General features: G+C 36.0%; 2 protein-coding genes and 1 long non-coding RNA gene across 8 annotated transcripts in view; 1 reads left to right on the forward strand and 2 right to left on the reverse strand.

Moving 5' to 3' along the window:
- Nucleotides 1-602: 602 nt before the first annotated feature.
- LOC145550853 (uncharacterized) lies at nucleotides 603-2612 on the reverse strand. The gene is made up of 2 exons (XR_014086636.1): nucleotides 1946-2612; nucleotides 603-799 (listed from the first exon to the last, which is right to left on the reverse strand). It is a non-coding gene; the product is annotated as an uncharacterized LOC145550853 (long non-coding RNA).
- LOC103460330 (alpha-1,6-mannosylglycoprotein 6-beta-N-acetylglucosaminyltransferase A-like) lies at nucleotides 2276-19756 on the forward strand. Of its 6 annotated transcripts, none has more exons than XM_081604569.1 (22): nucleotides 2338-2362; nucleotides 2608-2673; nucleotides 3439-3533; nucleotides 4152-4234; nucleotides 6247-6354; nucleotides 6769-6859; nucleotides 7498-7563; nucleotides 8656-8868; nucleotides 9378-9454; nucleotides 9772-9861; nucleotides 10053-10118; nucleotides 10345-10521; nucleotides 11728-11897; nucleotides 12092-12220; nucleotides 14997-15130; nucleotides 15251-15384; nucleotides 15514-15657; nucleotides 16840-16986; nucleotides 17172-17285; nucleotides 17362-17436; nucleotides 18521-18678; nucleotides 19512-19756. In XM_081604569.1, the coding sequence occupies exons 5-22, from the start codon at nucleotides 6259-6261 to the stop codon at nucleotides 19711-19713; spliced, it is 2283 nt and encodes a 760-aa protein (XP_081460695.1). In that variant the 5' UTR covers nucleotides 2338-2362; nucleotides 2608-2673; nucleotides 3439-3533; nucleotides 4152-4234; nucleotides 6247-6258; the 3' UTR covers nucleotides 19714-19756. The 6 variants fall into 6 exon arrangements, with proteins under 6 accessions (XP_081460696.1, XP_081460695.1, XP_081460693.1 ...); XM_081604567.1 differs by having other exon boundaries at nucleotides 3439-3523; nucleotides 4106-4234; XM_081604566.1 differs by having other exon boundaries at nucleotides 3439-3523.
- Nucleotides 19757-21415: 1659 nt separating this feature from the next.
- Nucleotides 21416-26243, reverse strand: part of LOC103460319 (transmembrane protein 163a-like) — a 52637-nt gene continuing 47809 nt past the window's right edge. The window contains exon 8 of the mRNA XM_008402424.3: nucleotides 21416-26153. Within this exon, the coding sequence (XP_008400646.1) occupies nucleotides 26093-26153 (61 nt within the window). The 3' untranslated portion in view covers nucleotides 21416-26092. The remainder of the gene's footprint in view (nucleotides 26154-26243) is intronic.

Below are 26243 nucleotides of genomic sequence, written 5' to 3' on the forward strand. Positions count from 1 at the left end.
AACGCTGGAAAAAAAAAGGTTATATATTGAAAACTAGAAAATTCCTGCAGAAATTTTAAAGGGGCATGCCAAAGTGTGCCCGTCGGCTTTGACGCAGCGTTATGATGTTAAAAATTAGCATTAATGCTAAAGAAAGCTGCAATGTAGTCACTAACCTGTGGAGAGGCAGAAGCCTCATAATGAATGGTACTAAGCTGTACTTGTACCATTCATTATGTTAAAATTAATGCATAAGCTAAAATATGCTAATGTTAGCCTAAATGCTGGCAGTAGCATGTGAAATCAACAGGACCATGTTGTTTTCATTTTACATTCTCCAGTCAGTATACTACACATATCTAATTAATGAGATAATTAGCTAATAGCTAACTTTAGGTAAAAGTGATAGTGCACTAGTCAAAAACTGTGAAATGCTAATGTTAATGAACTGTTCACTATGCTGAGAATAAATAACATAAAGTGTAATATTATTATTAACCTGAGGGGAATATGCACTTTTATTTTGAAACTTTCAGTTAGCTTCTTTTTAAATACCACACCAATTCAATGCGTAACAGTAGTTTGTTTAAACCAGTCACATAAAGCACAAAAGAGGAAATACCTGATGTGAAAAATGTCAAGGCTTTTATTTTGAAATTTTCAGTAGGCTTCATTATTGTTACACATTGGATTAATGGCCACATTAATCCAGCGTGTAACAGTCCAGCTATATAAAGCTGATGGTGTGGTGATGCAGAGGTTAGGATCTCAGCAAGCAGCAGTGGAAAACTTCCAAATCTCATCTCTCACAAGTGAAAAGCTGTAATGAAAAGCAAAATAAATGGCCATTAAAAAAGAGGTGTAAAAATACATTTTTTAAATAATTTTTAAAAACTTTTTAGATGTTCTGAGGCTTGTAAGCAGGACCGAGATACTTTTCACAACTGTTGCAAACATCAATACATTTTACAACATGGTTCAAAATATAACGAAAAGCAGAGATTAAATAAATCTAACTGGTTTTAAATATGTAAATTGAAAAAAAAAATTATAACCAAATGAATCAAGTCTTTTACTGTATGAATAAATGAGGACTACAATGAGGATTAAGCTGTTAATATGCTGCTCCGGTCGGACAACATCAAATGCGTAAGCTATGCTCCACCATTAGCAACCATGTTTACTTCCGCAAACACTGAGCTCTTCTTCTTTTTATTGCGGTTGGCGGAACACAGAGAACGCGGACGCTATTGCGCCCTCTACTGCACATGCGGGACACTTTCAGGTCGTTTGAACGTTCACTCTGCAGAACACATACAGGTCGCATTTACTGGTAGTGTGAACGGCCCGGGCAAAAAACAAAATAAAAATCGGAATTACCAAAAAAGTCAGAATTGGATCACTTCAGGCTGCAGGGTGAACGCACCCAAAAACACCTGAAAGGCTTCAACTGCGAACCACCATCTTCGCGAAACGTAGCTACATAAGCTTCAACTATAAACCAGACGCCCTTAACACTCAAATCGATCGGTGTGGACTCGCAGTAGTATGAAGTCATTGGGATCTGCCCACTGCTGTACTTCTAACACAAGCAAAATAAAAACCGCACCCTCCCAGGTGGAAAAATATCTCACATAATGCCGGCATATGACTATATATCACATATAAATATACGAAAGAAATTACATGATAATTAAAAACACCACAGCAATTTATGCTTTAGCGTCTTGAGGGCGTACAAACATTTAGCTTCCCGTATAAATCCAGAAAAATCCTGTTCCATCAAGCTAGCAAGTACGGAATCAGAGCCACAACGAAATATTCCACAGCAATTAAACTTTTAAAATCGACCAACTGTCTCAAACAACACATTAAATCTAACAACTGTAAGCATTTACAATAATATTCTAATCAAATTAAAAATTAAAATACTATATTTTATGGAGAAAACACAAACACGTCTTACCTTGACCGTAGCAGACTCGGAAGCAGAGAGTGCCAGAAAGTTCCAGAAGCTTCAGCGGCTTGGGAATTCATGTCAGCCAATCAGAGATTGGCATTTTCCAGCGTGTATGACGTGTCCTACAGCTGACCAGTCAGCTCAGCAAAACAACAATTAAAAAAATGCAACAAAATAGCTTTTTTGAGACTGTCAACACAGCTGGCTGGCAGATTTAGCACCTAATGTCACAGGCGTAGAAACAAGATGTTACGTGTCAGCCAATCAGAGATTGACATTTTCCAGCGAGTATGACATACTCTTCTGTTGACCGGTCAGCTTTGCAAAACAACAAATGTTAAAAAGGCAACAACAATAGTTAAAATGCTTATTTTCAAAAAAGACTGAGCAAGGCAGTCTACAAACCTGAGACAAAAAAAATAGGTAAACTGCTTACTTTAACCCTTTAATCCATGAATTATGATTATGCATTAATGAATTATTATCATTTGTGTCAGGATTTTTTTCAATTTTTTTTACATTTTCTTGACGCATAAAAAATGGTACAAAAATATTTTTTTGTTAAAAAAAAGATTTAATTTTATTTTTTTTATGATCAATTTTAATTTTCTCCAAATACAAAGTTATTATTTCAAAAATGCATCAGTAGTATTGTTCTTTACCTGCAGGAGTTGTCTACAGTAGAAGGAGGAACAGGGTCTGAGCTTAAAATGCTAATTTTAAGAAAGACTGAGGTACATATACTAACCAGAGACCAAAGCAAAAATGGGTAAAATGCTTATTTTAAGAAAGACTGATGTAAATGTACTGCCTTGCTTCGCATAAAGTTGGTCATGTCCCATCACTTTGCTCTGAAGCACCTGGACAGAAAACCGTAAGCCCTAGAGAAATTTCGAAAACATTTTACCGGAGCAGACATGCGGTGCTATTTCCTGACCAACTTTCATACAAATAGCACAAGTTTTGCGGCCATGAGAGCGATTTCAAAATTATTTTTGGGTCAAAATTCCACTCTGTTTCTCACTCTAAAAAAGCGGCAGTTGGTGTCAGTTACACTCTAGTGTTTCGGCAGTTGGAAATTTCGCTCGTTTTTCGCTTTTTACGTCGCCGTCGTAACTCCGATCCCCAATAAAAATAATAGCTCACTCCCGGGATTGAGCCGCACGTTTTGATACCACTTTTGTGGGTGGGCACGCAGCGGTACGTGCCGCATTAACGGTAACGGAAGAATAATAAATTATATTTATAATAATAATAATAAAGAGACATTCTATTGGGTGTAGAACAATAGGTGCCTGCCATGTAATGCATAAGGAGAGCAGTGCTCTCCTTATGCATTGCTATGGCATGCCCCTAACTAATAAGTTCATTTTTCAAACAGTAACTTTTGGCACTGGAAAAACTAAACATCTCCATAATATGTGTAGCACATCCTCTGTAATTCAATCAATGCATTTCGAAAGGTCAAAGGATTTTTGACAGTTTCTTTATAACATTAGGCTTGTTACCGGTACCAGATCTAGAGGAATCTGAGCCAGCATCACGTGACATACAGACAAAAGAGCCAACCCAGTGCCCCTACTGGTAAGATGTTGTATGTACACAAAAATATATATCCATTATATGAGGAAAAAATAAAAATAAAAAAGACAGAAGTTAAGACTAATTCAAAAATAAGGGTGTTATTTTCTTTAGGTATTTATCAACCCATACACTTATAGAGGAGTGTGAAATAGTAAAAGTGAATCTGAAAACAAACACAAAAAAATCAGTCACTAAAGTCTGAAGAAGCAGGTCTATTTTTAGACCAGACTTTCACTATGAATACAAACTGGTTTTGTGAAGATAAACTGGTTTTGTAAAGATAAACTGGTTTTGTGAGGAAACAACATCCACATATATAAGAAAAAAATAAGAAAAAAAAACTCTAAAAGGGGGTGTATTTTCTCAACCCACTACACTTATATAGGTAAAGAAAGTGTGAAAAAGTAAAACTGAACTTGAAAACAAATGTAAAGAAAATTACCCACTAAAATCTGAAGGAGCAGGTTTATTGTTAAACCCGCCTTCTGCTTTGAAGACAAACTGGTTTTGTGAACATAAACTGGTTCTGTGGGGAAGCCTAAGCATGACAGTGTCGTTTCTGGTCTGCCACCGGCAAAGAAGATTTTCACCTGTGAATCCTGCCTGAGCACTGCTCTGTACTTTTAAGGGAAACTGGATCATGAAGAAACTTTAAGACAGGCACAAAGCTTCATTTCTGTTGAGCTTGAAGGACCAATTAAACTTCTGAATGTAAGTGTTTTAAGTTTTTTCTCATTGTGAATGTATGTCCAGCAGAGAATCACACTTTCAATGAATTAAAATGCTCATATTAAACCATTGCAAAGATGGATATAAAGTAGTGTTCTTCATGTTTGAATATCCAGACAGCTGTTTTGGTTGGACCATTTACAGGATCAGTCTCTCATACAGGGATTTAACTATTAAGCAAATTTAGCTCTGCTAACAATAAGAAGAAGCTATCACATAGAGAGCTTGTTTAAGTCACTAATTTCAACAGCATTTTAATCAAGCTGTGTTACTTCATTATCTTCTCCACCGCCATCCAAACATTAGCTCATCAGCCTGACAGCACACAGCTGTGGAAGACCTGATTAACACACATCTTAACCTTAAATCTTAAAGAGCTGCAGCTGTCCGTTGGTTGATCTTGTGCTTTGGCCTCATTTTCTCAAACCATGCTCCCATTTAGAATAAAATAAAATAAAAGATAGGCAAGCAATACAGGAGAAACATTTGCATTTTTCCTTACAAAAGGAATGTTAGCAACATTTTCAAAAAGTACTTTGTCAAAGTTACTTAAGGAGATTAAAATATTTTTTAAACACTATTTAGCTTTGGAATTTGAGTCCATTAATTTATGAGAGTTTAAAATTTTCTAGATTTTAACAAACCTTCAATGTTTTTCCTTTTTAGCAGCTGAAAGAACTGTTAGGTAATTGACACACAACTGATTTAAATGATTACATTATCTCTCAGTAAGCCAAAAGTCACACATTCATTACAGGTGCGACTGCAAGGAAACACCTAAAACACGCAGGAGGCAAAGCCCTGAGGACATACTCTGTGTTAAATCATCAAAAACGGCACCAAGAAATCATCTGCCTTCAGCTAGACATTCAGCTTACTTTCTTCTTTGAATTGTGAATTATTCAGAACATTGTAGCTGTTAGTAACATATAGAATCACTTTATCTTTACTTTAAATATAATGTGAACTAAGAGACTATTTGGTTATTTTTCAAAGTTCTTCTCATATTCTGGTAAATCTAATACTGTTTTGTTGGACCAAAACTCAAAAGATAAGTCCTGCTTCTGTTACTAGCAGGAACAAGAAAAACAAATTAACAATATAAACACCTCATGATTTATTAATTCATATCGATTTACAGAACTTTAAAGGTAGATTATGTACTGCACATTATATTGTAAATAAGAAAATCATTCCGGAATGATACAAACTGATACAAGGAGTAAAACCTGTTGTATAATGGGACTTAAAATCGGTTGGCAGGTAAAAGTATCTGAAAAAGTCTGATCTCTTCTGCTCCATTGTCACATGTTTGTCCTTTTACATTAGTTATATTCACTTTGGATCATATGATAGTTGTCATACACTATAAAATGTGCTTAAAAAGAGCTGCAATAACTTAAGAGGACTGTACATAACTTCAAGAATGATGTGCAAATCTATCACCAGAATTAAAAATAAAAAATAAAAATAATTCCTTCAGGATTAGTTTTCTTTGTCATGATATTGCACTGTTTGAAGTTGCAAGACTTAAAGCTCTTGGTCTGGTATAGGTTTTGATTGAAATTATTACCTCAATACATTTCGTGGCAAAAGTTTTAGAAAATAAAATGTTAAAAACAGTCTCTTTAATTGAAATTCAGTAAATGTGTCCTTAAATCAATCCATCTCTATAAAAAAACAAAACATTTTTTCTTTTCATAATATGCATTCACACTGTGAAATATTTTGTGAGAAAGATTCACACAAAATATAAAGGAAATGCACTTTTATTTTTAATTTCCCCCTTATTTATACAGATAAGTCTCATTTACATAGTCAGGATTTTAAGAGGCACATCATTTGATATAAAATGTCTGTTTTTCTGATTTTTCTCATTTTACTCCTGTTTATGTCTTACAACCCACTGCTGAACAGAACAATTATATTTCTAAAAAAACATGACATTTAATCTGCTGTATTTTCTACTAACTCACATCCAATCTAACCTGCAGCTCCTGTTAATCATGAGAGCGCTGAAACCAATCCTGAAAAAGCCTGTGTGTGTGCTGCTGGCCATTTGTGGTGTGCTGTGGTGTCTGGGCCTGCCTTATTTCATTCTGGTATGTATCTTTTCCCATTTTCTCCTTACTTTGTCTTTTGGGGTCTTAAAATCCATCACAGTTCAGAGCTAAATTTATTGAAGAGAAAATGGACATTGGAAGAATAAAAATTGTTTTTGATGTTTTTTTTATTTATTTTTTTTCTCAAGCAAAAAACTGAAAACAATCCATGAAGTTACTTTAAGCAGGAATTAAACAAACTTTTCCTTAAGTCCATATTTCTGTATGAAATGTTTTTATTTGTCTGATGTAATATTCTTATGTACAACGTTGCGCAATTGTTATCAGTAAGCTGAAAATAATCAAATTAATTTCAAAGAACACATATGTAAATATTTCAGGGCAGATTTCAAACTCAGTCTTTAAACTTTGAATTCCTATTAGCTAAAATTCAATTGCTTGTGTGTCTTTCAGACTAAAGTTGACCAGAGAATCATCGGTGTGACTGGTGACAACAGACTGAGGGAGAACAGGAAGGTGTGGCTGGAAACAAGCAATGCCCAAGGTGAGAAAAGAGCAGTGAGATAATGAGAAGGGTCAGGCTGTAAAAAAAAGAAGCAGAAGTAAGGGTGTTAACCAGTGGTGTCGACACCAGATTCTCTTCCTCGTGGAAGAAAAATAATCGAAACAAATAAAAGACTTTCTCTCTTGGCAACTGCTGAGCCGAGAGCAGGCGGGAAACACATTAACCCTGAGCAGTTTCCAGGCACTCAGCACTTACTTGCATTACTTTGACATTATCCCAGTTCTCCAGAGGAAGCCATATGAATGGAGACTGATTAAGCATATTTGAGTGCTTTTTGTGAAGTGGATCAATTTGCATTAAGAGTGGCCCATTCACCTGCAGTCTGGCCCTTGGAAGCAAAGAATCACAAGAAGGAACAAGGGTGAAAAAAAAACCAGATATTTTTTTTTATTCATCAAACTGTAACCCTGCCTGTGTAACATAACATTATTCTGGTTAGTTTCTGAGAACAGTTGTTTGCATATAAGATATTTTAGGTCATTTATTTACTTGATGTAAACTTTGCAGTTGAACATCATTTTGTTTTTATGTGACACTTATAAAATGGAAAGATTTTTTTTTACTTTACTTTTTCCTTATAATCTTTTTTTCTGTCTTTTTAATCTTTTCAATTCTAGATGTGATGAAGATTGGTGTCCAGTTTGTGGATGATCTGCTGAACCTTGTCGAAACGGATAATAATGGTAAAACAATTTAAAAAACAAGTTTTATGTGAAACGTAAAACTATGCATCTGTTGCCTAAAATTAATTCAATATTCTGGCTCACAAACTCTGGGTGCGACAAGCAGCCAGTGGACATCAATTATTGCTTTGCCATCTGTCTTTTTGTGTTAATGGTGATGGATTTCGTCTGAATGCTTTGCATAAACAAGTCAAACTCATGTGACGTTGGTTTGCTATTGGCAGAAAACTCATCCAGTGCATTTCAATGTTCAGTAGCTAATTTCTAAAAAAAAAATATATTTCACTCAATTAATTGGGCTTCAGTTGACACCGTGTTTTAAGGAGAGTAAATCATCAGCGGGAAGAAATGATTCTCTTAGAGCTGTTCAAAATGTTTGAGTCATCTCTCGTTCCTTCATGTTTCGTGTCTAAACAGAAAAACTTTCTGAAAATGTTTTACTTGGAAAAATAATTGGATTTTTCTGAAGGCTTCTGTTGCCTGCAGTGAGAGTCCCACTGGCAGTGGAAACGTTCTCCTGAATAAACCAGATCATAAAACGTTGCACTGAACAGACCCAGGCCCTACCGCTAATGTCTTTGAGCTTTAGCTTTTTGTGTCCATTTCCAATTGAGCCGTTTTCAGTGCCTGGTCAGTTTCAGAAGGATTTTCTTCTTTGTTCAGCTACTGAATTAAGATTTCATTTTCAAGAATAAAATGTAATAAAAAGCATTTCTCATACCAAATAATACAATGATTACTATCAGTCGCGTGTGATATAAATGGCCCTTTTATAACAACAGAAGGTAGTTGATTGAGCTATTAAATGAAATAAAAAAAATAAAACTTATTACTGCCCCTTTAAAATAATTAAAATATGATACACAAGTAGACAGACTGTTTTAATTCTCTAAATGCAAGCTCTCTTGGTTCAGTTTTGACTGAATCATTAAAATGATCTCTCTTCACATAGCCAGGGAAACATTTCCTACCTTAATAGGCAGTAAATGTAGGAAAAGCTCTTCATGCGTGACTTTTGCTTGAAGAGCCATTTAGAAATGCCAACGCCTTTTCAACACGTTTAAAGCAGAAAGATGACCCTCTCTCCTCCAGTCTCACCATCGCCACGTTTTAAAGGCTACAAGGAGGACATAAAAGCTCTTCAGGAGAAAATGGAGGCAGAGAAAGTGAAAGGTCAGATGAAGGATGAGATGATAAAGGAGCTGCGTGCTGACAAAGTCCAACTGTGGCAAGAAGTGACTCGCTTGGAGGAGCTTCTACAGTTGCAGCTGCAGAAGGAAGAGAAAAAGGAGAAAGTGGAATCTGGTAAGATTTAACTTAAAGCTAAACATTTTTAAGATTTGATTCAACACAGCTAAGCAGGAAAAGAATGCATTTAAAAAAATCTAAACAGGTGAAAAGTTTAAACAGGATGGCTATTAATTTAGATTTCAAGTAAGAAAAACGTACAATGGAGACTTGCTTTCAGGGTTAGTAAAGCAATATTTTTCAGATTGCTACAACCGTGCAGAAAATTGGATTAACAATATTTTTAATTGAGCATCAGGCTGGGATTTACTATGATAAATAATGAGTTCAGTAAAGAACTGAAATGCAAGTAATGCTCATTCACAAATGGCCGGACATACAAATAACCAGACAACATGATAATATTCTGCTGATAATATTCTAATTTATTTAATTACCATAGGCAAAATCCTTTATGAATACATAAATGGGTAAATATGTTTTATTTTCACCACCAATTTCTAACAAACTACATGAAAAGTCGGGAAATATTTATTAATGAAAACACTGCTGGTTGTCTTCCTTAGAGGATGAAATCCTAGAAGATAAAAATTGCCCGCTGCCACCATTGGATGGATTTCCGGAGTGTAAAGGGAGAATTAAGGTAATAAAGGCCTGTAATTATGTGTTTTACATAATGATTGTGAACCATGAAGCAAAAAGTGTGAGAATATGGTTAATCCTGTTTATTTATCATTCCTTTTTGTTCACTTACACATTAAACTTTGACATCAAACTACCATATAGATGAGCACTTCAACTTTAGGACTACTCTGTAAAGATACTTCTTTTTGTAGTCAATGTCAAATAATTTCAGTTTACAGCAAAACTGAGGGAAATTTTCTCAGTGTTTTAGTACTTTAGAGTCTACAACTCACTAACCAGAAGGTGACGTTTTTGTTGTTGTTTTTCTGGTGACAGTGGATGAAGGACATGTGGAAAACGGATCCTTGCTACAGCAGTTATGGTGTGAATGGGTCGCTGTGCTCCTTCCTCATCTATCTCAGCGAGGTACCTACGTGCTTTTAAACATGCACTAACACGAATCAGTTTTGACAAGATTAGATTTTATCATCATTGAATTTATATCCCTGCAAGTCCTGATATGGAACAAAAAAAAGCTTGTTTGCATCAAATACATGTATCTCTTTAGGCAGGAGCGGTTAAAAGTAATGCCGTGTTTCGTTTTGTGTCCTGTTAAGGCAGAGTCCTGGTGCCCTGTTCTTCCAGGCCGAGTTGGGCCTCCAGTCATCGAAGAAACAGAACAGGTAAAAGTCAAAGATTTTTACTGAGAAAAATAATCTGTGTGGTCTAAGAAGCTGCCAAAAAGTCACAAATTTTGGGCAGAAATAAAGCGTTGAAAGGGAAATTATTTTCTCAGTGGTAGAAAATAATTTCTACCAGTCACATTCATTCTTCTCCAACATTAGGAATGTTGGAGAAGAATGAATGTGACTTAGTGAGGGACTGATCTGCTCTGTTGATTCTCCTCAGCCGGTTTTAGAGGACGCAGTGGTACGAGGACATTTTGAGGGGCTGCACCAGTTTTTGCACGACAAGACTGAATTTAGGTGGATCCAACAGAGAATTAAAAGTATGGAGGAGATTTGGTTGGAGGCGGGACGTTCTCTCTCGGCCAAATACAACCTGGGAGACCGGAGAGCCAAACAGGTAAAAAGTTATTGGAAGTTCACAAATCTTAAATTGTTAAATATCTGTATTCATAAAACATTCTCTAACTTTTTTTTCTAATCTTAATGTCAAGCGTATTTATCCAGCGTTTATAATTGTTGGGTCAATTTATTGTTGGAAGGCCCAAGTTTTAACCATCTGGCATTTGACTTGTGGTGGTAAAAGTGGCTCTTTGGGTTGTAAATGTCACAGACTTTTAGTCTTTACTATTTCGCTTTTAACTGCAGTGGATCAGTTAGATGAAGTAATGATAGTAAAATTATTTTTCAACAAAGCAAACATGTTTAAATGTGCAGCATTTTAACCGTGAATACAAACAGAATCAAATCAAATTGTAACGTAATGCTGCAATAAGTGGCTTACATCTTTTTTTTCTAACAGTAACAAAATGAAAAATGTTGAATATTTTCTAAATATGTTCAGGCTTAACTATAAGCTATGAATGAGTTTTGGTTGAGTTTCCTATGTTTTCTCACTATAGACTTCAGATGGTATTTGTTTTATCATTAAGATTAAGCTCTCGAATTCGATAAAAAGCCAGTGTTCTTTCCTGTTACATTAAATAGTTTTGCTTTGATTTTGTGTTTTAATAAATCTCTCAGTTGTGTATAATCAGCTCCCATATTGTTTCCTCTGAGGTTGTACATTGTTGTCTTCCTAAAGCAGCACTGTAATATTTTATTACAGGGTTTTTCTGTAATGAAATAACACCAATCTAGAGACTTCACCTTTCATTCATTTCTTTCCAGCTGTCTTTCATAATGAAATAAAATTTTCTTTTCACTCAATTTATTTATTTTTATTGTTTGTACCATTGTGAGTTCTACGTTTGTGTAGTTAAAAGTGTTTTATTGTTAATTTAGCATTTTCAGGTTGTTTTCTAAAGATGCTTTCATCCTTCGTTTAGAGAAGCTTTTCATTCCACTAATGGCAAAGACGGGACATAAGCTCATGTATTTGCAGACTTCGGCGTTTCTCCCAGCAGACCTCACACAGTAGAATGAAAGTGGAAGGACAGATGTTGTGACTGTCTGAAATGAGTCATCGCTTTATCCTTAAACGTCTGGGAAGCTTTTTGATTCTGACTGAAAAGTCGAAGCAGACGCCAGGGAGATATTGACAGTTAAGAAAGCATTCAAAGTCGTCTCTTATCCATTAATCTGTTTCCTCCCCCAACTCCCTCAGATACTTGTGCATCCTGGTGTGCTTACGAAAGAAGCGGATCTCAAAATAGTTGGGAGTGCTTTCAGCGGCGGCCCCCTCGGGGAGCTGGTTCAGTGGAGTGACCTTATTTCCTCACTTCATGTTTTGGGTCACCATCTTCACCTGTCGACCTCCCTTCCAAGCCTCAACAGGTGAGTATTCATCTGCAGGCCTTTTGTGCTTCTTTCACAGGAAAAAAAAAGGAAGCAGATAAATGTGGCAGTTAAAACCCAGTTGTGTTGCATGACATCAAATGCAAATCGTGTCCTTTTCTGTGATGCCAAAGCCTGATGCTATAATTATCATATTTTCCCTCTTGCTTCTTTGTGTCTCTGTCTCTCTTTAGGTTTTTCGGGATTCAGACTGGCGGATGTCCCTCTCGACATTCACTAGTGAAGCCAGATGTGATTTATACAGATATAATTGGTCTTAGACAAATCCAGAAAGTACTTAAGACGTCATGGATCAAATACAAGTGAGTAACTTCATGGGCATTGAAATATGTTTACAAATCATTACATGTATAAAAACTTTCTTAGAAAAACTAAGCACTCTCTTACTTCTTCGATTGGATTTAAAGGGGAGTATTGTGCAAAATTAACATTTTTGCACATTTTTGTACTTCCATTTGTCTCAACTGTTTCTAAAAACAACCAGAGCGTCTAAAAAAAAAAGCACCCAGTCAGTTTTCGGCAGTAAGTTAAAGTTTTTTGGAGTCTAGAAAATGAGCCGTTTCAGAAACTTTTTAATGTGATGTCACAAATCAGCAGGAACTGCCTCTCACCTAGCAACCCCAGTGAGGCCCAGCCTGTCACCTAGCAACCCCAGTGAGGCCCAGCCTGTCACCTAGCAACCCCAGTGAGGCCCAGCCTGTCACCTAGCAACCCCAGTGAGGCCCAGCCTGAACAAACAAACATACTTGATTAATTAATCGGCAATTGTGACCATCTTTTTAAGTGCAGGAGGTTTTACAATTAACTGCGGTCTGGACCAAATCAAGTGTTAACACAAATTGGAAGTAAAAGATTAGTAATGATTAATGTCTATCATTAACTCACTGAATAAGTAATTAATGTAAATGTATTAGTAACATAACTCTTAAAAGTATAAATACTAAGTCATAGCATAGCAGCGTCTCTGAGGCATACACTGAGTTTATATTTCCTGGGATGTGCAGAGGAGCGGTTCTCAAACTTTACTTTCAAAGATCAGATTTCTTGATAACTCAAATTCAAAACTGAACAACTACAAATCCTGTTTGTTAAATTTGCGTACCACTTGCCCTCAAAAGAAAAGGTACTTTAGAACTACATACAGTGATATCAGTGTAAAGTTACACTTATGCTGTGAACAAATTATAAAATTAAGTGGTATTCCACTTTAAATGTGTCAATCTTCATGATTCAGATTGATTTTTTTTTTTCCACATCATGGGCTTGGTGTAGATTGACATTTGGTTCAGATGGGGACCAGAGACCTGGTGCTGTGGGCTCAGATGTAGCGCAGCATTACATTATGCTACATAATGCAGACTTGGTATATTTGATGGAAAAGCCTCTCAGGCCAATATGCAACACTATTTGTAATTTATTCAAGATATATTGCAACTATGGAGCTTGTCTCTTGTGGAAAACAGTTGCTTATATCTACCAAATTGAGCAAACTTCAAATAGTATGCTACCAGTAATGTAAGTAACTGTCATTACACAAGCAACAAGCTGGAGCAAAAACAAAATGTTCAAGTTCTGATTATTTCGAACTTTTGAAACGATTAAAGTGTGATTTTGTCCAAGGCATTCACTAGATTTATGGAAAGTAAAAAAAAAAAGATTTGATCAAAAGAGTTAAAAAGAAATGGTGAGTCACTGAATGAATATGCTGGAACATAAAGATATTGTTTTTATGTGGAAGAGTTTCATTTGAAATGGTTATTGGATGTGTTAGATGGCGAAATTCTTAGGCTGACTGAATATGTACATTTTCAACCTTGAGAGGAAAATAACGGCCAGCAGTCTGAGTAAGGTAAGAATCTCAGACATGACAGCAGATACCAGAGATGATGAGACATCTGGTAACAAAAAGGTACTGAGACAAAAGAGCGAGAAGAAAATGGCAGTTACAGAGAAAAGTCAAGAGAGAAGAGTAACTGAGAAAACATAAAATGGAGCAGTAATATTACAAATGGAAACGTTTAGCCTGCGCATAAAGCATGCACAATGTAAATGTTCTTCCTGCGTTCCAACATTTTACAAGCGAAACAGATGTTCCTTTTCCAGTGAGTGCACACAGCTAAGCTTTCATGAAAATACGACTATTGAGGGAGGATAACTTTAAAGTTCCACTCATCCTTTATCTGCTTCAATGAATGCATGGAAAAATATTTCTCAATGAAAGTAAAACCTGCCACATAAATGTTCTGACACTGGCCCTAATAAACCTTAAGATGTTTGCTCTTCTATAGGTTTGCACCTTTGATTGATTATATACAAAGTCAATACAACATAATTAAAAGTCCTTGTAGTCATTACAATGAAAGATTTATGATTTCCACTTTTGAAAACTAACTTAATATCAGTTTAATCTGCTTAGAAATCTAAATGTATACTTATAGTTTATCCAGTCCTTGTATAGATTCTGTTCAAATAAACTTGATTTCCTATTTTCTGACTCAACCACTATGCACTGCAGTTTGTTACACTGGATTGGTAACAAAACCCTTTTCTTACGCGATGTTTGATTATTGGAAATAGAGCTATTTGTGATTATTGGGAAATACAATCCTGTTTCTTTATCTTCTATGAAAAGAGAAATGTTACTTTTCTTTATATATAAAAGTGCAAAGAGTGATTTAGAATAATTGGTCATTAATATTATATAAAACACATAGAAACTGACCACAAAAGCTTTATTGAATTGCACGGACTATTAATGTAATCAAATTACTTCTATGGGGGACAATTTGTTAAATAGGTAATTTGAGAACAGACTTTTTTATTTTATAGAGTAATATGATGTCCTAAATAGGGACGGTAAGAGTTGAACTAAATGTTGTCTTTGTACTAAAGTTGTCATTTTGTTCACATAAGTGGAGATAAATGTAGTGCAAACACTTAGCAGTTTGGTGTTAAAAGCTTTTCTCTTTCTTTTTTTTTTTCTTAACTGCTTGAATGAAGTTTTTCCATTGAAATGCTTTCCTATCTGGATGTCAGCCGTACAATAAAATGGGATTTCTCTCTCTGTGTGTCCGGCAGGTGTATAATCCGTGTGCTGGACTCCTTTGGCACTGAACCAGACTTCAATCATGCAGGCTGGGCAAAGAAATTCAACCTCAAAAGTCCGTTTGGTGGCCTCAGTCTGACCCCCATGCAGTTCTACACCATGTTTCGTATGTGTCTTCTTGCATTCCTTATAGTCTATATCAGATCATTTGGCTTACATCCTCCTGTTGTACACATTTCTGGTATATTCTTATAAAGATGTGTGTTTTCTTGCATTGTCCGAGCAGCTCATACACCAGACAACACATTCCTCGGCTTCGTGGTACAACATCAGCTGAGCCTGGAGGAGAACGAGAAGCTGAAGCCCACCCAGAGAAAAAACCAGGCACTCATTTATGGGAAGAGGGCCGCATTTTGGATGGTATTCCCAGAATCTGACTCAATAATAATGGTGGAAGGGTTTAAAAACTTTTCTTTTGGTCAATCAGGTTTGTGCTTTTGCTGTTTCGAAATCTTCCGGGAAAACTACTGATCATTTCTTTGCTGTTAGGGTAAAAAGTCTTATCTGGATGTCATCCACAAGTACTTGGACATTCATGGGACAGTCGACAACAGTATTCTGATTCCAAACTACGTGACAAATCATGGTATTATCAAAGGAACTGAAGTGCAGACCTTGTTGAGACAAAGCAAAGTAAGTTTCTGTTGGTAATCATGATGATTATAAGAGGTAGTCATGATCATGTGCGTCTTACCATTGGGATTAAATGCCTCCTGTTCATATTTATTCCTGCTCAGTTTTACTGCTTTTATGTAGTTCTTACCTAAGATTTATCAAACAAGCATAATGCTAGTTTTAGCTAAACTTTTTTCTACTGTTTTCTGAGCAGTGCTTTCTGCAAAATTATCCTTTATTTATATTTCTCACACAAATTGTCCAAGCTTTAGCAAATAGCTTTGTTATTCTGATGAGGCTCATTGTTGCTCTGAACATTTTAAAAGCACAATTTGGATCGTTTGGTTTCTATAGAAGCCATGAAAGGAGGATTCGTTTTCTGAGACATCCACAATAAAGGTTTGGTTAGCACTGGAAGAGAAAGAACATTTGATCCACATCGATGTAGCTGCATGATACAAAAAAGGACTGATTGGAAAAGGTGACAAGAACATGAACTTCAGTTCATGGTCTCATCCTGATGAAAGGAGAGAAGCATCAAACCCAACAATGCCATCCAACATTGTTGAGCTGTGACAGAAATGCTTTGCTGTCTTAGCATCAGCTGGTAGAATTAACAGCTATGTGGAAGTGAATTTGATTTATGAAAATGGTAGAAAAATGTGTATAGATATGGAAAATTTTAGCAATTGGTAAATAAATTCAGTTCAAATCAAAAGTACTGAAAGGAAAATTAGGTGTAATATCTCACATCATCCAAAGAGTCTTGAAAGAGTAATGGACGGTGATTCTGAGGGCAGGAAGGATCTATGCTATCAGGGTAACTATGGAGCTAAATAGGGATCATAAAGTTTGTGTAAAAGAAAAACAGATTGGAAAAAAACTATAAAAAACTATATTTGAGCTGTGTCTGTCTTGTGTGGCGCTGGCATCAAGGACTGGCAAACTTTTCACCATGTTTTTCTGAATAACCATAATAAGTAGCACCAAAACACAAGTTCAAAAAACTATTTGTAATCTGAAAAGATTGTAGGTTTTTGGTTTGAAAAACTACATCAAGGCAATGTTTTACATGCTCCTCATGTCAGCATTTATTGTGCTGGTGTTTGCTGACACCTTGTGGATATCCTTTATTAGTACATTATGTTTTCATAACCCATTCATCTTTAATGTCTGGTTTGTTTTTGTAATCTTGTGCAGGTTTTTGTTGGGTTGTCATTCCCATATGAAGGCCCTGCCCCTCTGGAAGCCTTGGCCAATGGTTGTGCTTTCCTGAACCCGAGATTAAAACCTCCACACAGCAGCCTGAACACAGAGTTCTTCAAAGGAAAACCCACCATCAGAGAGGTCTGGGGTCGCTTTCATTTCTGTTATAAAAGTTTTACCTTTTAAACACACATCTAATTAACAAATATCAAATGAAGTCTGATAAACTGAGAAAATCTTTCACTGTTTTTGCAGAAGACTTGGTATTTAACATAATAAAAAATTAATATCGTTCTTGTTGATTTTCTGTTTTCTGAATTGTGAAGGTCACATCCCAGCACCCATATGCTGAAGAAATAGGGGAGCCCTATGTGTGGATGGTAGATATGGATAACCAAACAGACGTGGAGAGAGCTATCACTGCTATACTCAATCGCACTGTAAGTTTAATGGAAATCTTACCACTGGAAAATTCACTGAAAACATTTACTAAAAGTATTTTCTATTGTCTTCCAGATAAAACCCTACCTTCCCTACGAGTTTACCTGTGAAGGAATGCTCCAGAGGGTTAATGTCCTGATTGAGAAACAGGTTTGACAATAGACCTTCATATGATATCTATATAAAGCTTATACATTTTTTATTAAACCAGATTTTTCACCCTTTGTTTCAAGTTTGTTTGAATGGCACATTTCAGCAACAAGGTATTTCAAAGTGCTTTACATAATAAAAACACAAAAATGCATAGTCACAGAACACACAGTCAACAACTGAAACATTAATTTTTTTCAAATACCATTGTTACACATCAGATTGTTGATTAATGTTTCATTGATTATGTTTCAAAAGCAACTCAAAACAGGTGGGTTTTTAGTCTAGATTTGAAGGCACTCAGTTTTTCAGCTGTTTTGTAGTTTTCTGGAAGTTTGTCCCAGATTTGTGGTGCACAGAAGCTGAATGATGCTTCTCCTCATTTGGCTCTGTTTCTGGGGATGCAGAGCAGAACCAGAAGACCAGAGAGGTCTGCAAAGGTGATTTACTAACAGCAGATTTTCAATGAATTATGATGTCAAGCCATTCAGTGATTTCTAAACAACAGTATTTTAAAGTCAGGGACCAGTTTGGGGACTTTAAAACTGGTGCTATGTGCTTTATCTTTCTGGTTTCAGTCAAAAAGCCAACAGCAGCATTCTGGATCAGCTGCAGCTGTTGAACTGATTTTGTATTTTTTATCTTTTTTTTAAGGCAGACCTGTGAAGACAGTTTGCAGCAATCAATGTGACTAAAGATAAACATATGGATGAGTTTTTAGATATTACAGAGACATAACCCTGGAACTATTCTTTAGGTGATAGAAGGCCGACTTTGTGACTGTGTTTATGTGGCTCTGAAGGTTCAGGTCTGAGTCCATCACCACTCCCAGGTTTCGGTCCTGATCTGATCTGTTGTAATAACTGAAGTTCTAGATAATTCCTCTTTAGGTCCAAAAATAATAACTTCAGCCTTGTTTTTGTTTAGCTGGAGAAAGTTTTGGCGCATCCACACATGTATCTGTTCTAAGCATCAGTGCTTGGATGGGCTCAGAGTCATAAGGTGACATCGTGATGTAGAGCCGTGTATCGTCCGCATTGGTAGCTAATCTATGGTAGCTGATCTCTAACCTGTTTGTTTGCAGGATTTATGCTCACCTGCTATGAGCTGGCCTCCTCTGAGCGCGCTCCAGGTAGTGAAAGCAGAGGGAGGAACTTCGTGTAAACAGGCCTGTCGGAGGGCGGGGCTTATCTGTGAACCAGCATTCTTTCCATACCTCAACAATGCCAACAATCTCGCCAGGTGAGTATGATTTCATGCTGTGTTAAACATGAATATGACACTTCTAGTGAGACAAACATCAACATAAAACAAAATAAAGGATTCTTAAAAAGTATTAGAAACTATGTATCAAATTACACATTTCTTTAAAATATGTTTTAAAATTGTTTTATTCTCCAAGTTTGCAGCGTAGTTAGCATAGGTAAGCTGCAGGCAGATTCATTTCAGGAGTGAATTTCCACAGAATATTCCCAATAACAGCAACTCCAAAAAAAATTTAATCCTGAAACCCAGAAATATGAATGCAGTTGGTGCCTTAAAATCAGGACTGAACAGTAAGACTTGCAGCAGTTTTACAATAAAAGCCAAAAGTTACTTTATATTCCTTTTACTAGTTCTATATTTATTTCTTCTTACAATATATATTATTGTTTGTATGTGATGTCTAAATTTAACGTGTTCTGCCTTTTACTGAACTTTCTAATTTTCTGTAAAGCAATTTAAGGTATTTAAATGGAGCTATTTAAATAAACATTTGTTTTGCCCTCTAAATCTAAAGTTTATAAAAAATGCCCACTAACAACCACCAACTTAGCTATAATTTTTATCGGATATGCAAATGTTTAGATTGTGAGAACAATTTAAGAATAAATCATAACAATCTGAAATTCATTAATCTGAATCAATTACATAATTCATTTTGGATAAATGCTTCAGTGATTCTGCAACCCTGAATAATGGTGCAAGCAAAGTCCATTACAATTTCATAAGCAAATTTACTCGTTTTTGAAACCTAATGTGTTTTACAAAGAGAGCTGCTCATTATTTAATGTACTTTTTGTCTTTTTTTGCAGCCACAATATAGCTTGTCAGACGTCTGAGTTTTCAGACGACCACCTTGTGTTCCCAGCCTACGACAGCACCAGGGAACATTGCCTGTTCCAGACGGATTCTCTGCTCTACAGCTGTGTCAGATCCGAGCACTCACTAAATCGCATCTGTCCCTGCAGAGACTACATCAAAGACCAAGTAGCCTTATGTAAGGCATGTTTATGATTGCTGAACAATGAACAAAATGCCACTGAATGTCACCCCTGCATCCAGTATCAGCTCAGTGTTTCTTGCTGTAGTCTCCAAGTTTAATTTATTTACTTTTTGTAGTTTGAAGCTCTAACATCAAGAGTTGACAACCTGATTCCTTTAGGAATTTCTGATATTCCCAATGGTGGGAAGTGAAAATGACTTGAAACAAGCCTGTCATGTTATCATACCTTATGTGTAACTCCACTCTGTCTTTAATGGATCATTTGGAAAAAAAAGTCCATCTTCATTTACAAATGAAGTTTCTAGCTCTTAAATTTGCTAGCACATCTGCTAATAGTTGTATTCTTTTTCCAGATTGCAACACATTTGAATTTAATTTACAAACTGACTTTGCTTCTTTTCATTTTGCTTAAAATCATCTTCAAATTCCAATTAACAGTAACTGCATCTAAAATTCCTGTAATGCTGAGGATTTAGTTTTTTGTTCTACAAATACATGTCTGGAAAATGAACACATAGTACATAGTTCTGCTCTTCCAGTGCTAAACCTTTTAAATCAAGTCAATTTGCCAACTTTCTGAAGCTCTATTCCAATTAAACCAATTTAGGCAATGGTTTCTAATGCCAAGATAACATTGATGGAAGTTCCTCTTTAACATTCCCATGGTTCACTTAGTTCATGCTGTCAGGACAGAGCAGAGTGACTTCATACTTGAAATGATGATGCAAAAGTGTGAAATATTACCTTAGATGGAGAGAAAGCTTACTGGTGGAGTAAATATTGCAGGAATCTTTATCAGCCTCTTTATGAAACGGTGTGAAATGCAAGTGGTCACATTTGTGTCTGTAACTCATGCTCCCTTTATACTTGTGCCACAAAATGTGATTTAAAAAAAGTAAGTATACTAAATTACATCACTGGCTTGGTGAGCTTCTTTTATTGTTTTAATTTATTTTTATCACAAGTTTTATTTAGTGAAACAAGGTTTTTATATCAGTAAAGATACAAAAATTCGAGAAATTTGCAAGTTATTAAACAGAATTAGTGTCTTTTGTAACACAATTTAAGGATTTATTCATATTCAAACATGGAGTTTTGGGTAATTTTTTCCCATTTATACTCAAAAAGACCAAGTTAATATTTCATAGATCTCCTGGCTTTGGTTTAATAAACACAACACACAGAAATAAAAATGAATGTCTTAATAATCTGAATGTGATAATCCACAAACTTTGGACTGAATGTGGTTTAAAATGTTTATAAACTGTAGAAACACTGCAAAACATTTCCTACCAGCAAGCTGAGATTTTGCATAAGTTTGTTGCAATTATTTTATTTTTATTGACAACCACACCCATTATAACTTTTGATTATGGCTGCCCACCTTAAATAATTCCAATAATGTGATATCCCTTTATTAACAGGCACACATTTTTTAATCTCCTTTAGTTTTTGTTATTATAGTTTTAGACACAGCAACTGATTATGCAAATTGACAGCAAGTGTCCCATAAAGTAAAATGTCATCTTATTAGCGCATTTAGTGAAACGGATGTTGTGATTTGGAGCTAATAGGGATGACGGTGTTCCTAAAAGGGATTAGACGCTTTTTCTCATTGTCAACAAATCCGCCATTGTTATATATGATCCCAACTTCTACCTAATTACTGTTCATTATGCATTCTTCAGCCAAAAAGTCACTACCTCTCAGCACTTTGATGATCAACCAGAAAAAACTTTATTTACTCAATCAATAAAACTCTCTTCATTGACATACATGTTTCCTTAATGTTCTTTTACATAAATAATGTTCACATCGTCTGTAATACCATCAACGCCGTCATTGTACAAACAAACGATCCGTTACATAGTTTCTTTGTAAATTCATTTATACATCTGTGTGTGTGTGTGTGTGTGTGTGTGTGTGTGTGTGTGTGTGTGTGTGTGTCTATGTAAAGCTTTTGTAGCCGCAGACACTGTTGGGTTTTTAAAAGCCCATGCAAAGCCTATGGCAACAGAGAGCTGGTTTGTATTGCTTTCAAAAACATTGTATAATTTGGTGGAATGAATGGTCCATTTCTGCACTGACAGCATGCCCACATGAAACAGAGACAAGTTATTTCACACAAACTGACACGTGTTGATGATTCAGATATGTTTGTAGGCTAAAGAGAGTCTGATGTTGTTTCAAATGTTCATATGAAAATAAGAGGGATTAACTGACTACAACATGTATCAATTGATGAGCTGTTTAACTTTAACATGGAAACCGATAAGAAGCATGAATGCTCCAACATGAAGTGGAATGAAAACGACACAAGGTACAAAGAAGAGAGGTAGAAGGGATTTTGGTGCCAACTTCCTAAAATTTTCAAATGTTCTTTTTGTTTTCACATCAATAACTTGTGAAAAGAGTTGGAGTATAAGCATTATTATTCAGCCCCCTTTACACTGGAGTAAAACCGCACAGTGACATTAAAAAGTAGTCTTTGCATGGTCTTGTTGAGGTCATGGGGAACATCGAGGTTAATGCATCCTCCCCCCCGATGCCATTTAGCAAGAGATTTCACACTGTTTCAGCATGCACAAGACTCATGCCTGGCTGGCAGCGTTAATTTTACAACAAAGGCAGCACAACTCCTTAAAGCGCTGCATTAATTTATAATTATTGCCCAAAATGGCGCTCAACACTGTACAAAAACCCGACGCATCTGTTTTCATACTGTTTATGGTGCTTTCTCCTTCAAAGCAAAGCTTGGTAGAGGTGTAGAAAACCTCTTTATAGAGACAAATGTGGGAGTAGTACTGTGTTATGTGAATAGTACTGCTGAGATTTTGGATACACTGATTTGCGATTAGCATTGAAGGGTCTAGAAATCATGTCGCAGTCTTAATCTGGTGTAAAGGGGAGCAAACTGGTTTACAGTGAAGGTTTTTCTGTGCAGTATGGGGTTACTTCAGCATCGAAAAACTGTGCTCGACTTACAGGAGACTCACTGTAGAGATTGTCTTCTGTGCAGTTAAGAGGGGAGTGGAGGACATTACAAATCAGTGTGTGCTGTTGGTGAGTTGAACTGATGTGAACCGATTCACACCTTCAGCTTGCAGCTTATCCGTGTTCTTCACACAGTGGAACTAAAGATAACAGAAACGTTACACTTTGCTAAACACATCAACTCAGAGCTGAATGGATTCAGGCCTGTTCATAACTCCACAAAGCTTTTATAACTCTGTTCAGCTGGGGATATAAATATAGAGTTTTACCTTGGGATTTGGAGTTTTGAATAAGACCAGTGTAATTCTTCTACCAACCATAAGAGGGCAGTCGGTCGTTATTTATTCATTGTAAAATGAGAAGCTGAGACCTGGAAATACACTTTAACACTAAGCAAGCTCTTCATGAATTTGAGCATATAAACACACCTAAATATTTATTTATGCTTCAATAAAAATGGATTCATGTGCGATTAAAGTGTGGTTGTTGCTCAGACATAATGAATCCTCACTGCCTGGGGTCAAACAGTGTTTTCACTCAGATTTAGGTGAGCAAGGAATATTTTTTTTAGCAGCTGCACAAGAGTTGAGGCTTGGACCGAGCAGCCAGAGCATGCCTAGACCCTTTCAGGAATGTTCACCCACAGCAGCCACTTACAGTAAGACTTGTCGTTTCATTTCACCAATAATCTACAGTAAAATGTAAGACATTTACAGTATATTCACACTACAGAGGAAACATGTTTAACAATATGCAACTATAACCAGTTTGTACTTTTATAAGATATGCTTTATACTTCCGAACAGTGCAATAAACATATTTACAGAGCATGTGCTTTGCTGTTACATTCTGTTCTTTGCATGTAATGATAAACATCATAACTGTATCGGGAGGAGATGATGAAGGAAGGCTTGATGAACGTAAAATCAGACTTACAGAGAACACTGAGCCACTAAATTGGTTTTCTACAAGCTGCTTGATCTTCGTCGTTGCACTAAAGTTTCTCAAGTTTCTTCTTTGCTGTTACAGTGAGTAAAAAATATTCAACTGACTAAAATAACTGGATTTCAAGTAATAATAAAAAAACACCCTCCCCGGGTTCAGTGCAGCATTCTAACAGCATAACGTGTACGAACAACGACAATGGTATGAAAGTCAACACTTATTTAAACCTCATTATTGCCAGGTGAGACTGCACCCTCTCTTTCACAATTTCGAGTAGAAAAATGATTGAATGGATTTTTGCTGCAGAAAAAAATAATGAAAATACACGAACACCTCACTGGAATTAAATAGAGTCCAATGCAGTATTTAATTTTACTAGGTAAAATAAATTAAGAAAATATATTTTGTTTTTAAACAGTGTTTGCAAAGTACTATCTCTTGAACTTTTTTTCCCACATTTTGTCATGTCTTAAGGATTTCAATGTTTTTTTTTTATTGAAAATGCATTAAAAGACAAGCATGTAAGCTGCATCATTTGCAAACTTTTCCATCAAAGAATACATTTTTACTGCATTTATATTTGGCGCCCTCTTCCTTTTGCTTCTTGTAAGTACTCTGTTGATTTTCTTATGCACATTTTTGGTCATTTTTTCATATTTTCCTACTCAGTTGCACATTTCTTTTGATCAGACTATGTTGTTTTTAATAACTGCACAGCACTTTCTAATGCTGTAAGTTTCCTCTTACTTTACAGTTTGTTAGTTCTGTTTTTATATATTTTATTTGTGGCTTTGTCTCTAAAGATTCATTTTAAGGAGTTGGGTTATTTTGATCTATCTCTAGATATGCTGCTAAAGGCTTTCCACTTTTCGTCACTCTGCTACTTTCTTCTTCTACTTCTCTTTAATTTGCAATATTTGCTGTCATTCCAACTGCAAACTTAATGTTTTCTCAGTTTTCTTTTCCTCCATAGAAGCTACATCTGGTCTGGCTTTCTGTTTGGCTGTGGTCCCTTCCTGGAGGGAGGAAACATGTTCCTCTGCTGCTATTGAATTATGTTTTATTAACATAAAAAGTACTACATCAGTTATTCTGTTTCTTTTTTGTAAATCTGCTCTGCCTTCTCAAAATCTGAGTCGCTCGTGGCAAATTGCAGCTCGTACTGAGCCAGGCTAAGCTGGAGGTTTCTTCCTGTTAGAGGGGAGTTTTTCCTCTGAACTGTCGCCACATGCATACTCTGTATGAGGGATTTCTGTAAAGTCAAAGACACAATACAGGCACTAGTCTGCTTTAAATGCAGCGAATGGTGCTTCTGTTGACTCTGGGGGCTGATAACAAATGCATGACACTTTTCACATTTGTATGGAGAAAAAAAAGTTATATTCTCTGAAGACTTCACAATTTCGCGCTATGTTTTGTTTAACTTAAAATCTCTTTAAAGTACGTTTAATTTCAACATGACAATATATGGAAAAAAAAAATGTTCAAGGCTTTGTCTGGCCCAAGTTGGCTCAAGGATCAGCTGTCAGCAGCAGTCAACAAGTGTACGTTATCATAGCTGGTTCATTAATTTGTGCTTGACCTTATTACAGAAAGAAAACAAAAACATCCAAACAGTTCCAGATTTGTGCATTGAACTTTGTCTCCATCGCCATTTTATGGCAAATGTTTGTGCTTAATGAGTCCTTTCATCTTAACTCAGTCACCTAACTGAAGGTTGTTAATGTTTCAGGAAGATATAGCATTAACCGTTTTCTCCTCCTGTTTTCATGTCTTAGAGATAATTTAGGAGGCTAATCTCAGAAGAATTTCTCTGTTTAACATTTAAAGACACACTTCTACTTAATAGTCACTTGAAATGATAAAGTTTGTAAATTAGTGGGCAGCTTAGAGCAAGAGTTTGACAATGAAGGAAAGGCTTCATTCTAAAAAGCCCACTGAATGTCTTCTTTAGTAAATTACATGGATAAACCCACTTTTTTCCACAAGACCTTATTTAAAGACACTACCAACATAAAAATCTGCATTGACATCCGTCTCTGCCTTCCTGAACAAACCCAAAGCACTTCTTGAGCTTTTGAGTTTATGATCTCACCTCTTCCTCATCCAGGGTGTCATTTTTAACTTGATGCATTTAGGAGCTATTTAAGAGAATAAGGAAAAAAAAACTCTGAGCTGAGAAGATCTTCAATAATGTCATTATCTCTCAAGGTCTCTCAGACTTGAGTAATTGAATGTCGGAGTGTACTATGTACAGTATGTACAGCAAAAGTGTATATTCACATATATGCATGGAACAGAGCATGATGTATGCCAAAATAGTGAATGTACAAGCAGTACGTGGATGAGTGTATGAAAGATGAGAGAGGAGAGGGCAGGAGGCACCCAGGTGTGTGTGGGTGTGTGTGTGTGTGTGTCTAAAACTGCCAATCTGATTAGCCTCGGGCTCTTTCATTCGAAGCGTTCGTAGTTCCTCGTCTGCCTGACCCGTGGCACCATGTCTTTCAGGAGCCTGTGCAAACAGAAAATGAGTAGATGTTGGAGGAAATGAAAGAGATTTCAAACCGTAAAACTGAGAAATAAACGTCTGCCAAACACAAAA

The sequence above is a fragment of the Poecilia reticulata genome, chromosome 2, assembly GCF_904066995.2.
Source record: "Poecilia reticulata chromosome 2, P_reticulata-male-v2, whole genome shotgun sequence".
In the NCBI taxonomy this organism is placed as follows: Eukaryota; Metazoa; Chordata; class Actinopteri; order Cyprinodontiformes; family Poeciliidae; genus Poecilia; species Poecilia reticulata.

Excerpts from the sequence above, each read along its gene's own strand:
- LOC103460330 (XM_081604570.1), top strand. The coding sequence starts at position 6,259 with ATGAGAGCGCTGAAACCAATCCTGAAAAAGCCTGTGTGTGTGCTGCTG. Across the intron at positions 7,564-8,655 it reads TGTCGAAACGGATAATAATG|TCTCACCATCGCCACGTTTT; the intron begins GTAAAACAATTT and ends TCTCTCCTCCAG. Across the intron at positions 9,455-9,771 it reads AGTGTAAAGGGAGAATTAAG|TGGATGAAGGACATGTGGAA; the intron begins GTAATAAAGGCC and ends TTCTGGTGACAG.